The sequence below is a fragment of the Lepidochelys olivacea genome (genome assembly GCF_965140295.1).
Source record: "Lepidochelys olivacea isolate rLepOli2 genome assembly, chromosome: 2".
Lineage (NCBI taxonomy): Eukaryota > Metazoa > Chordata > Testudines > Cheloniidae > Lepidochelys > Lepidochelys olivacea.
The window spans coordinates 88,747,811-88,761,697 of record NC_140412.1 but is presented as its reverse complement, the minus strand read 5'-3'; the positions used below and the strand labels follow the sequence as shown (position 1 = coordinate 88,761,697).

General features: G+C 38.8%; 1 protein-coding gene across 7 annotated transcripts in view; it reads right to left on the bottom strand.

The window, feature by feature from the left end:
- Positions 1 to 13,887, bottom strand: part of PTPRM (protein tyrosine phosphatase receptor type M) — a 685,790-nt gene that overhangs the window by 289,185 nt on the left and 382,718 nt on the right. For all 7 annotated transcript variants that reach the window (XM_084621210.1, XM_084621211.1, XM_084621214.1 and 4 more), the window contains exons 8-9: positions 8,500 to 8,808; positions 4,190 to 4,299 (exon numbers count right to left, since the gene is read on the bottom strand). In XM_084621210.1, the coding sequence (XP_084477336.1) occupies positions 4,190 to 4,299; positions 8,500 to 8,808 (419 nt within the window). The remainder of the gene's footprint in view (positions 1 to 4,189; positions 4,300 to 8,499; positions 8,809 to 13,887) is intronic.

Here is a 13,887-nt window from a genome sequence, read left to right as displayed (position 1 = left end):
TATATTCATAGATATTAAGGTCAGAAGGGACCATTATGATCATCTAGTCTGACCTCCTGCACAACGCAGGCCACAGAATCTCACCCACCCACTCCTGCGATAAACCTCTCACCTATGTCTGAGCTATTGAAGTCCTCAAATCATGGTTTAAAGACTTCAAGGTGCAGAGAATCCTCCAGCAAGTGACCCGTGCCCCATGCTACAGAGGAAGGCAAAAAACCCTCAGGGCCTCTTCCAATCTGCCCTGGAGGAAAATTCCTTCCCGACCCCAAACATGGTGATCAGCTGAACCCTGAGCATGTGGGCAAGATTCACCAGCCAGATACCCAGGAAAGAATTCTCTGTAGGAACTCAGATCCCACCCCATCTAACATCCCATCACAGGCCATTGGGCCTATTTAGCATGAATAGTGCTTTTCATTAGTAGCTCGCAAATCCCTTTACAATGTTTAATGTATTTATGCTCACAATATCCCTGTGAGGGGAACTGGCACTCACTCAGGTACAATACTAACCCTTCCCATTGCAGTTAAATATCTATAATTTCCTAAAATCTCTGAATCAGTGAAAAATGTAGTTGTACATAATACATCTAGTCTAGTATCAATAAAATGCTGAGGACAGGTATTAGTGCCCAAGAAAAACTTTGATACACTTTTGTTAGGACTAATCTAGTCTCCTGAAATTCCCTGAGCAAGGACTGATCTAAAAAAACTGCTCCTATGAAGTCTGTGGGGAAGCAGAGAGAGTGGTGGAGCCACCAGATATGGTGGTTCTTAGCTGGATTTCCCAATGACTCACCCCAGTTTTATTTAAAACACACAGGAGGTCACAGATTCTGTGATTCCCCGAGGTAGAACTATAGCTATCAGGAGAATGCACCTCAAAAACACAAGCTCTTTCATAGCTCATAAGCAACATGTTCATTTAACAAAAAGTGACTTGCTTGGGCAAACTAAGCATACATTTGTTCTCATAGTATTTACATCCCGCTCCTGCTATCATTCAGTAAAGCTTTACCTACTCAAGATTTTTTTTTTCTGAAAATTCTCCCAACACTGCTGAGACCAGGGCACCTTTACAGATGGCAGCCGCAGTGGGAAGGTTAACAATGAAAAAGGAGTGACCGCAATTTTTCACTCTTACCAGATTTAGGTAATGTTGCTTAAAATGCTGGTGGGCTGGCTAGAATCCTGCATACAGCTAGCGCTCCTTTCACTGCCACCAACTGGACTGTTGCACTGATGTTGGCAATGGTGGGAAATGGGGCGGAAACAAAAAGAGCTTTATGTAGACAAGTCTACACATGTTAGTACCATTTTGTCCTCTAAATGCTGTCTCTTACTCACTGAGGTTCTGGGTTTCAAACACATTAGGTGCAAATCCCCTGCTGAAATCAGTGGATTTGCACCTAATTACACTAGTGGTGAACTGGACCCTTGATACTTTCATTCCACAGTTTTCCCCACCAGAAACATAAGTGGCTACCTGGGAGTTGCAGATTGTTTTACCTAGTTTAAAGGCAGATTCAGGTTTGTTTTACAGTGGAACCTTAGAGTTACAAACACCAGAGCGACGAACTGACCAGTTAACCAGTTAACCCCACACCTGGAACCAGAAGTATGCAATCAGGCAGCAGCAGAGGCAAAAGAAAAAAAAAAGAAAATACAGTACTGTTCTGTGCCAAACAGCTACTAAAAAAAATAAAGAGAAAGCAGCAATTTTTTTCTGCATAGTACAGTTTCAAAGGTATAGGAAGTCAATGTTCAGTTGTAAACTTTTGAAAGAACAACCCACAACATTTTGTTCAGCGTTACAAACATTTCAGAGTTACAACCAACCTCAGTTCCTGAGGTGTTCATAACGCTGAGGTTCTACAGTATTTTTGAAGACATTACATATCTCCAACTGCATAAAAGCTTGATGAATCATGAAGATCTTATTAATCTACACGATACTTTTTCTCTGTCCTGCTGTTTATAGTGGGAGTTCCAGTCTCTTCCCGTCATTGGTATCTAGGAAGAAGATAACTCTGTGTTTTTTCCCTTTGTCCCAGAAGTGGGTTAAGAAAAGTTTCTTCGCCGCCACATCAGGCACAGTGCTCCCCTGTGATCCACTGAGTGCCTCTAAGGAACAGAACACCTTGTGATGATTAAAAACCCAGTGTGACATATCTCAGGCTCATAAGCAACAGGATGGCGTGCCACAGAACTAGACCCAGGCAAGCAAATAGGAGCCTTCAATTGTGTCTCGTGAGTTGTAGTTTGTATTCAGCCACCTGATCAGGTCCACTACCTTAACTGGGATTTGCAGAAAGATCAAGACCTGGTGTGACTGAATCAAACTGCTGATATCAGTATTTATACTTAAACTGACTTTTTTTAAATGTAATCTGATTTCTGTTGCTTGTCCTATTCCCACTGTAACTGCACTTTTGATTAACATCAAGCACGGAAAGATATTAATATTAATTTCTTTGAGCTATTTCTTTTTCTCATTGTTAGAATTCTGAGTTGTTTTGAAAGAAGCTTGAAATTTCCCATAATCCTTACAAGTGCAGAGTTGGTCTATTATTCTCCTCTCAATGAATGCACCTCTGCAACTCCTACAACAGTTTATGTAAGTTACATGCATGTATTAAGGAGAGAGCTATGCCACGGGGCACAAATTACTCAGCAATAAGGTTATGCCTGTGTGTTTTTAGGCAGAAAGTTTGCCAATACGCATTTTTGTACAAGTCAGGCCTAAAATCAGCAAAGATACTAAAATATGTATCAATTAAAACAGTCTGATCATTGACGAATTGTTTGGTTTGCGACATTATGAAAGTTAGCTCTACCAAAACCAAGCCATACATTATCATAATCTTTCACAATAAAACAGCCTGCAAAACAGCATCAGTAGCTTAGCATTCAAATTAACTCTTTTCTTTTACTGTATCTTTCTCTCCCTCTGTCTCTCAAGCATTTCAATACCAATTTAGTAGTAAGGTCAGGTAAGAGGTTTAACAATGATTACTGTCTGACAGCTTAATCTGTGCAGTCCTTTGTCAGTTTTTCTGAAAGGTATTCAGGCAAAGGTTTCATATGAGGAAGAACAGCAATTTTTAGAAACCTAACAACATGTAATTTTGTTGAATTTGCATTAAAAAATGCTAGCTTTTTTTTTAAATTGCACCTGCTTGTTTCTATTACAATAGGCTTCCTGAAATGAGTCCCATATAAATGTGATGATGACTGTCACTACTATTATCTCTTCCATTTTTTCTTTTTAACAATTCACTCTAAGATCTACTAAGATCTAAGATCTATCTATATTACTAAATAGAACAATATACCTCACAGGTTTAGCAAGTGGCATCCTCAGGTATAGTAACCCAGTGCCATCCTCATTTCCAGTAATTTTCTCCTGCATTAGATTTTATTTGTGATGTCAGCTTGTGTTCTAACTGGGACAATTTTCAAAGAAACATTTAATTTTTAATTATCTTATACCAATTATGCTCTTCTTCTAATTTTTGCATTGTTTCCTGTAAACGTACAAGACAGGGCCAAATTTCTCAAAGAAATACAGTATTTTAAAGTGTTTCGTTTCAGCCTAAGTAATATTTTAAACTTATTTAGTGCCTTTCCTCCCATTTCTAAATCTCTTATCAACTGTTGCCCGGATTTAGCAAAGGACTTGAGGATGCTTAAGTTCGACTGAAGTCAGTGGGACTTAAGAACATGTTTAATTGCTTTACTGTATCAGGGACTAAATAAATAACCACAGAATATAACTAAAATTCAGCCCCTAAGTGCTAACAATTGAAATAGGCAAGACAGACAGCAGTGGGAAGGGAGAGTGGGATCAGAGCCACAGACAGGTGAGGTGCCTAAGGGCACACAGCAGGTTGATGGCAGCCAAGGAGAGAATCCAGGTCTTCTGATTCCTAGTGTTCCCCGTTCACTAGACCACACTGCCTCTTTATGTGCCTCAGTCCGACATGCAGTGTGGACAATCAACCAAGCACAACACAATTTGTTGTGTACATATTACACAATTTTTTATGGGAGTCTGGAAAATGAAATCTACAAACATTTTTAACAAAGTATTTTTATCAACAGGATGCCAATACATCAAAATTGTAGGTAAAAATGAAACCATGATAAAAATGTGTGTTTGAGAAACCATGATAAAAAATATCTACCTCATACAAAGTGATCACACCATATGTTTGCACTGGCTCTCTCCACTGAAGAAAAATCTTCTCCTCAAAAGTACTTCCTTGGATTGATTCAAGTGGTACAGCACTAGGGACTAATGAAAAGGAAAGAAAAGAAAAAAGTACTGTTTTGGAAAGTAACATATAGAAATGCTCAAACTAACATTTACATTCTCTAGGCATGATACCAGTTCATCAGGTGTCAGTCCCCTGTTCAGTATAACAGTTTACATTCTGCAGATATAAATATTCTTTGGCAAATTGTTAAACAGATCCTATGCAACCCTTTTCTCTTCTCTCTTTCTCCCTGGCTATAACAGGGGTATAATAGATTACGTGCCCGCTAGGAAATAACAGTCACTATCTCTTCCCCATAGAACAAAGCTAACATGTTATCAATGTGGTTTTCGACTGTTAATGGATACAGCTGTTAAGGAAGAAGTATAAACATATGTGTCACTTGCAGAACACTACAGTCTAAAACAGAGAAACAGCAGGGAACATAAGACTTCTCCAGTAAAATGTCATTGATGAAAAAGGTGGGAAATTTGGCTTTTTTGCTAGGATTTAAGTGAAGTGTCTTGTTTACAAGTCAATTTTCAGTACCTCTTCCTTAACCACTATCCTACACATTTCCTAAACTAGAAATATATATGAAACACTCATCTATGACACATATAAATATACTAAGGTATAAGGCACTGTTTTAGTAGATTAAGGTACTGTAATTAGCCTGTATAAGGGTGTCATACATAGTATTTGGACAGCGATGCTGGCTGTCATTAGGACTGAAGCCTTACAACAGAGTGGGTGGTAGGAAACAGTGATGACAATACGAAGACCTGGCACCTTTCTTAAGGCCTCTTATTACATGAGACACCCAAGACTGAAGAATCAGCATTATCAGAAGTGTCAGGTTTCTAATATCATCTCCTTGTACCTCTGCAATGGTTTGCTTTCCCACACTCACCTTAGTAGAACCCCCAGAACACAGTATTCCGAGTAGGAAAATGCACACGGTATATGCACTCCTCTATGCAGCACATCCAGAGTCCAACCTAAGTAGCTGTGCCAGGCACATCTATATAATGCTGACTTCAGTATGGGCAGCTGACTACCTGAAGCCTGCTGACAAAGTGGAGGGAATTTGGAGAACAGCACCAAAACTGATTAAGATCTGGAGTCAGAGTGACTGGGGAAAGAGATCAGAACTACACATATCTTGGCTAAATTATGAGTAAAGAAAATCAGTATGACAACCATCTACAAATGTCTGAAGGGTGTAAATCCCAAGAAGAGGGATAAATTATGTTTGGGGGGGGGGGTTAATTAAGAGTAATGGGATTAAAGCAAGAAAAGAAAAATTTGAGATGACCCTATTTCATAATTAATTAATTATATATTTCCATTGGGTTATTTAAAACTAACTGGATTTGACTCAAAAATACACTGTAACGAATGGTCCCGTATTGGCAGAAAGATGGACTAGAGGAGTATGTCTTTTCTAAGAGCTTGTCCACATGGCGAGTTAGTGCGTGGCAAGCCACAGTGTGAACTTACAGAGCACTAGTTTACTATGCACTAAGTCGAGGAGTGAACCCTGGTACCACATAAGAAAAGTTTCATAGTGCACTTTGACATAGTGCTGTTGCAGAGTGCCCTATGGAACTTTTAGTGTCCAGTAACAGGGTACACATGGCAACCTTAATGCACAGCAGGCTACAGTGCAGTCCATTCACACACTGGCTTGCCACGCAGAGTCTCTGTGGACAAGCCCTAACTCCAGTTTCTATGAAGTGCATGACTCTTTGTAAGTTGAAAATTATTAGGTATTGGAACATGACTACTTTTGCAAGGTAAAAACTTGCTCCTGTACTCCAATATGCGGGTGCATGTGAAAATAGCTTGCAAAATCAACATGCATGGCACAATATAATTCAGTGTAGATACAAACCTTTCTTCTACGCCTTCTCTTCAATAAGTGATTTGTAATAGAAAATCAAAGAGTGCTGAATCTTGTCAAACAACATGTTAAATAACATGATGTAAAAATGGCTGTATAAGAAAAAGGGCCATTTCATCCTTAAACTAAAGGATTCTCTCTTTCTAATCTCTTTTTGGGGCATGGGCAATGGAGCGAAAAGAAAAAGGAGTATATTCTTTGCAGTTACGGAAGATCCAATCTCTACGTTTTTCCATATTGGAGCAGAAGTTCCCCTTTGCAGAACAATTTCGAAGATCAGGGCTTTTATGGGCTATTCCATTTCATGATAATTGTACATTTTGAAACAGTTTAAATTCTGTTTCCTCCAGTTCCTGTCTTTGCCAAGGCATGCAGCAGTCAATAAAAAGACAGCATAGTATTTTGGCCTTCTGAGGCGGGGGCAGAGGAGGTCTGCAGTAAATTAGTAAGGGTGGGGTCTTTGTTTTTAGGTTTAGGAATTAACTTGATTTACACAAACCCTAAAACTTTCCTGACATAATTATAGATATATATGTTTTTGATTTGGTTTTGTAGGATCTAAACATTTCAGTCTTCTGCTGTTAGTTGTTTCTAACTAAGAATATTTGGAAACAGCAAATATATGTAATTTTTTGGTCTTCATAATATGTAAAGTATCCTGACTGCAAGAAAAAAGGGGCTTTACTTCAAGACAACAGAATAATTCATCCATGAACAGCCACATTTTCTTGAGAAATAAGAGGACTTTTACAATTCTGCAGTGAACTGATTGGCCAGAAAAAATGTTTTAGTGTTCCTCTGTTAAAAGGCAAGCTATTCATATAAATGGAAATATGGGAAACAATCATGTGTCTCTTTTAAAAATGCACCACTGAGCAGTACAATGATGATAATGATTTGGGCTAATGATATTCCTTGTTGCATTACAGATGGATTTATACAGAGTAGTCACTAGAGCTTACTGAAAATGTCTATCGATCTCTCTCTCTCTCTTTATCCATTCTAGGGCCATGTTTTTAGAACTGTATTTGCAAAAATACACGCACAAATACTATACCACCACAGAGAGTCATGATAATTGCAGTCCTCATATGACACCAATGATTAAAAGAACTGGCTGAAAAGCTCTCTCAACCTTTGGTGCTGATTTTTAACAAGACTTGGAACACTGGGTAAGTTCCAGAGGACTGGAAATCAGTAAATGTTATGTCAATACCTAAAAAGGGTAAACTGAATGACCTGGGTAACTATAGGCTGGTAATCCCGGACAAATCATAGAATGGCTGATATGGGACACAATCAGTAAAGAATTAAAGAATGTCACATAATTAATGCCAATCAACACAAGTTTAATGGAAAATAGGGCTGGTCAAACAAACGATATAATTTTTGATGAGATAAGAAGTTTGGTTGATATAGATATTTTGACATAATATACGTAGAATGTCATGTGCCTTTCATCAGTCTGATTAAAAAAACAGCACTATACAAAATCTTTGTAGCATATATTGAATAGCTAAAAACTGGTTAACTGGTAGATCTAAAAAATTAATTGTAAATGGGAAATCATCATTGATTAGGGGTGCTTCCAGTGAAGTCTTATAGGTATCTGTTTCTGGCCCAATGCAATAGCTGTTTGTAATGTTTATAATGATCTCGAAAAAATTTAAAAATCTCTGCATTAAAAATTTGCAGATGGCACACAAATTGATTGTGTCATAAATAATGATAGGACAGATCAGTTATACAAAGCTTTCTGGGTCACTTGCCAAATTGCATTTTAATAGAGCCAAAAACAAGGTTATACATCTAGGAACAAAGAATGCAGTTCACACATATAAGGTGCAAGACTATATCCTGGAGTATGGTGACACTGAAAAGAATGTAGGAACTATGGTGGATGACAGCTGAGAATGAGCTGCCAGTGGCATGCTGTAGCAAAGAGAATTAATGCAAACCCTGGATGCAAGCAGGGTAATATAAAGTAGGATTAAGGAGATGGTATTACCTCTGCTCAGGGCATTAGCAAGACCGTTATGTACAATTCTGGTGTCTACATTTCGAAGAGGATGTTGAAAAATTGGAAAATGTTCAGAAAAGAGGTTCAAAAATTATTTTGAGATCTGGAGAACATTCCTTATAATGAGATAAAGAAAATCTCTTTAGTTTATCAAATAGAAGGTAGAGAATTGACTTGACCATGGTGTGTAAGTGCCCATATGGAAGATTTCTGATAGTAATCCAGCAAAAAAGGGTAAAACAAGATCTAGTGGTTGGAAGCTGAATATATTTTTAAATATATTTGTTCAAAGTAGTAAATTCAAAAACTCACCGTCTTCATCAGTTTGTACTACAAGTTCTTGACTTTCCTTTCGTCCTTCCGGATTCATGAGAACCAGTTTTACACTGACGTTTGTGTAGGGTGACAGATTGGTAATTGTGTGCTGTGGGCGTGAACTTTCCGTATCCCAGCTTACTTCCTCTCTGACTTGCTCTTGTCCTCCAGCTTGGTAGCGGTAATGGACCGTGAGGTTATATCGATGGCAACGAGTTACATTGTATCCAAATGGCTCCCAACGAATAGTGATTTGCCAGGATTTGATTTCCACAACCTCTAGTTTTCGTGGTCCACGCATGGGATCTGTGAAAATATCCATATGATTCTGATGTACTATTTGTGCATGTTACAGTCTAAAAGAGGAAACTGATGCACAGTTCTGTATTATATTCTTGTGAATATACATCTCTCTGACAGTGTGAAAGGAGAATAAAACCAGATTTGATTATTATATTTTGATTTTTTTAAATCAAAGTAATCATTGATCACAGAAGGGAGAAGTATCTTTGATAAAGAAAACAAGAGAAGATACAGTACAAGACAGATAAAAAGAGAGAGTATAACAAAAACCTTTAAATACATGTTTAAATTAAAAGATGAAAATTGAGAAACAAATGTTAATAAAGAACCTCTATGATGTCAAATTCCCTTTCCAGAATTTAGAAGTATGTTCGTTAATACATTCATTTTTCTTATATTTGTGCTAGCACTTTTAAAGTAAGAAAGACATTGAAAAGTAAAGCAAATATATAAAGCAAAAGGTAATTTTAAAGGGAAACTTTCCAGTAAATGACAAACTGTTCCCCAAGGAGAGTTTTTTTATACAGAAAACCATTGATTTTTAAAAGTAATTTCTTTATTCATTTCTCTTTTTTCCATCAGTTAGACAGAATGCAATTAATCAACGAGCAATCCGGTTAGGACCCAAAGCTAATACTCCTACTTCTTGCAAATGTGCCATAGTTTCTTTCATGATCACAAGGAGTCAAGGCTTTGGTTTTATAGCTCACCCAAAAGATGGTAAATCAAGCAGCACAATATACCATTTTAGGACACTTGTTCAGTAAAGATTCAGAGGGAAAAACATATGAAACCTGAGTCACACACCTGGGTTTTCCCTTGGGTCTCCAAACCAACATCTGGACAAGACCAACCTTTCTTATCAGATATAAGCTAAGATCATAGCCCAGGGATATATGGCTGTATGCAAAGCAGAGGAAGACTAGTTGCTACTTGATCAAAGGATGCTGCTTAGAGGATCAACACTCTCTCCACTCACACTGCCACAAGCAATGAGAGACTGAGATGGGAAATGAACCCAAATTTCCATCGCGGAACAGCACTACGCTGGCCTGCACTTGCCCTTCATTTTTAGTGAATTAACTATGTATGCAAAACACGTCATTAGTGGAGCTATTACACATATTTAGCAATAATCTTTTTTTTTTTCATATTGGAGCCCTCAAAAAGATTAAAGCCAATGTTTAGCTTTATCTATTGCTTCACTAGTTAAATTCTTAGAAGAGTTTTAATGAGCTAGAAACCTCTCATACATAAACAAATTAATATGCATCTCCCCTCTCTTACTTTTATTAATCAACACGTCTTTACCAAAAATGTTCTAAACACTTTCCTCAAAGTTTCATCACTTTTACCTGTTAATAAGATCCCTGCATGCTTAATATATTTCTTCAAAGATATTATTCATCTCTACCTTAACTCCTTGAAGAAAAGGTGTTAAGATATTGCATACTCTCTGTATAACCTACAAAGATTTTAATATTTTTCCTTCACGCTTTTTATTGCTATGAAAAAATAAATTTAAAGGAACCCCTGCTTCCTTTAAATCTTTCAGATATTCATTTATTAATTGTGGATGAACTACATAGTCTTGACTAGCTTTGCAGAATATTTTTTAATGTAGTCAGCCAATAAGTTTCACATTGCATCTGTCAACTGGCAACCAGACACCAGAATGAATTTAACTAAATAATTCATTACCTCACATCCAGTGACTAGACTCATTGGGCCAAATCCTCAATTGGTGTAAAGCTGGTATGACTCCATTCACTTCACTCAGTGACTAAGGTCATTTGCTCTAGCTGTGAATTTGGACCATTGGGGGGTTTACGTTTTGTATGCTACCACATTAAGACTAGTGAGAAGTAACTGCTCCCCCGCCCCCATCCCCCCCAAAAATTCAGTCTGAACAAGCTCCCAACAGTTTGAACATTTTGCTAAACTTTTGTGCCTACTACTGAGAAAAGGTGCTCTTCTCTTAATTCCTAGCTCAGTTTCCAGCATTTTGATTCAAATTGGGCTGGGAATCCTGAAAGAACAGCATTTCTTCTGACATTTTGAAACTTCCATTGCCATTTGTGGTTGGAACCAACTAAGTGCACACAATAGGTATGAAAAACTAGAAGAAAATGCTTATTAGAACTTTTTGAACTCCAAAGGAAACTAGGGTTTGGTTTCACTTTGTGTTTTAACCAAAAAGTCAGATCAGTTTTTTTATTGTTATCTAAAATGTGGACCAGGATACAGTGGTCAAAGACAACAGCTACTCTATCAAAAGATCCAAAAATGAGCCTCCGTCTGACCAACAGGTAGGTGCTAAGTTAATCTGCAAGTGCCCTACCTTGTATATACCTAAAATAACATTTTCATTTATATGGTACTAACACCTAAAGCACAGCACATGGCTTCCAATAATATGGAAGTGTGTTCACTTTATTCTTTGGATATCTGAAGTAAAAGGTATGCAGGGTACTAGCAGAATGACTGCTGCACCCTGGTGCAGTAAGTCAAGAGGAATCAGGGTATGAATTTTGTTGCTACACTATTTTGTAAAACTAAGATTCAATTTAACTAAGATTTTATGATAATCCTATCTTGTTTTAGTTTTCAATGGAATTTTTACATTCACTCTTTCTGATGGGTCAATTCCCAACTTTAAATGGAGTGAAACAGCACGAATTAGAAATTCACTAGTGACATTTGCTTTTGTGCTCTTGACAGCTGCATTGATGATCCCTGCAGCACATGAAGGCCATTGTCCTAGAACTACAATGTATGTATAAATTGACAACTTCATAATTCACAGTGCTAATCAGAATTCAAACCACATTTCTTAGATTAGAAGACAACATAAGCTTTACATGCCATTACTATAATTTTATATGCAACATATAAATCTCATAGGGTTAGGTAATAGGGTAATTAATTATATTTTCACAAATAGAAGACTACAACTAATTGCTAAACGTTCGTTTTCTTCGCACTTGGTAAAACTCTTCTTGTGGAGATTACAAAGCTAGACCCTTCTGCTCACACTGCGGCTCCCTGGATAAACGGACATTTTGTTGTTCCTCAGTATACTGGCTATTATGATAGGACCCACTGGCATGAATCATGAGGCCAGCTGGGACAACCTGGGTCTACTGACTCATGATGAGAGAGTAGGATTGCTTCCCCTGAGGAGTGCACTGTCTGTCATGCCTGAAGCTTAGTCAGGCAGCTCTTACCAATTCCCCTGATGGTGCCTGCAGCATTTTTCATACTGCTCTCTTTCTGCCAGTTTCAGCTGGGTATCAAGCAGTGAGGTCTGACAGTTGCAGCTCTGACCTGAGGGACCAGCAAGCCCAGTTCTAGCCCGTGGCGCTTTAGCATCCCATTTAATCAGTGATCCTAGCGTCTTCTACATTCAGCTCTGTTTTCCTGAGAATATGGAGCAGAAACTGACTGATAGGATCCATTTCCATTGCAGGTTCAATTCACTGCTCATTTCTCTGGAGCTTCAAACTTTACCTCCTATTACAGCAACAGCACTTTGTCTGCCTCTACCGAAAGAAGGACAGGAGACTCTTGATATGGATTTAATCGGGCTGCAACTTTATTATTAGATGTCTGAGACTACCTGGCAGACAAAGTGTGCAGTGCAGGCAACTCCGTGTTCATTCAATAGCTGTCCAGGGGCTTCCGCCAGCCCGCCCTTCATTTTTCATCCAGGTACCCCAGCCAGCCCATGTCTGGGACCTTACCATCGACCCCCCTCCCTCCGCCTCCCTTGTAGAAGATATAAGGTGGACTATAAGAATGGGGGGGTTTGCTCCCTGCCATACCGTTCATAGACACCTCAACCCCCTCCCTTCTGTTCCTTTTCAAGTTCTTTCCCAGGCCACTTATCTGGTCACTGGATGCCTTCCCTATGGAGTACCTGCATGGGACGTCTGCCCCACACTTACTTAACCCCCTTTCCTCCTCACCATAATAAGTCCTCCCTGAAACCTGCTGTGGGGAAGGCAACCCCGCCCCCCCACCACACACATACTCTACCTAGACCAATCTGGTGGTGGGGGGAAAATTCCTTCCCAGACCCCCTAAAAAGGGGTGACTAGCGCAATTCCCACAGCAGGTCCTAACTAAACCTTGCATTTTCTAACTCAAGGTGAGAGAGGGAGGATGGGTGTTGTTTTGTCTGCTGTGTGGAGGAAGGGGCTGCTAATGTCCAGGCTTGCCCCTTTTAAAGCCTTGTGTACTTACATTCCCAGGGGATGAGTTAGCATCACCACACTGACCCCCTCCCTGCCCCACCTTTCTGCATCAGCTTCTAACTCCTCCTGACCCAGCCCCCCAGAAAGCACTGCTACCTTCCTCTGGCAAGTCCAGACAATGTCCCCCACCCCTCATTAAGGTGCGGTGCAGTTATTTTCAGTAACAGAGAAATACATTTAGCTATAATTTTAGTGTCCTGTCACTGATAATCAAAAACGTGGGTTAGAACTACAGCTCATGCTGCCAGGTTTCTCTTTTCTGTGTCATCATGGACTGCAGAGGCCTATTGAAATAAAAGAATAGAAAAGGAAACGGTAGGCTACTTTTACACAATACCTCTATATTCCAACACCAAATGGGATTTAAACAGATACTAATACATCTTAGACAGGTACATTTGAAAAAGAGTCCTTACTCTTACAACAGAAATGAAAATATTTTTCTTGTCTAGGCAAAATATTCGTGTGACCCTGTTTAATAATTTAATAAACTTGTGTTCAGGCTGGCATTTATCAGGGAAGTAAAGGGGCAACTAGAATTACATTTGTCTATAAGTGAACTTTCTGGAAAATTCTGTCACTCACTGGTAGCCAAACACATATCTGATTTCATTTGTGACAGCTGAGGCGTGAGTGGAGTGTGTTGGTGCTGTGAGGAGGTCTGAGTGGAATAATGGTTGGGTTTGTATTATTTTGTTTCTTGTATTGGTTGGCTTGTTACTTTTCAGCTTTTTATATGAAGGAGATGGGGAATGGGTTGCTGGATTTATATTCTTAATGGCCATCAAGAGCACCTGATACACACGACAGCCACTTTTTATTTTTT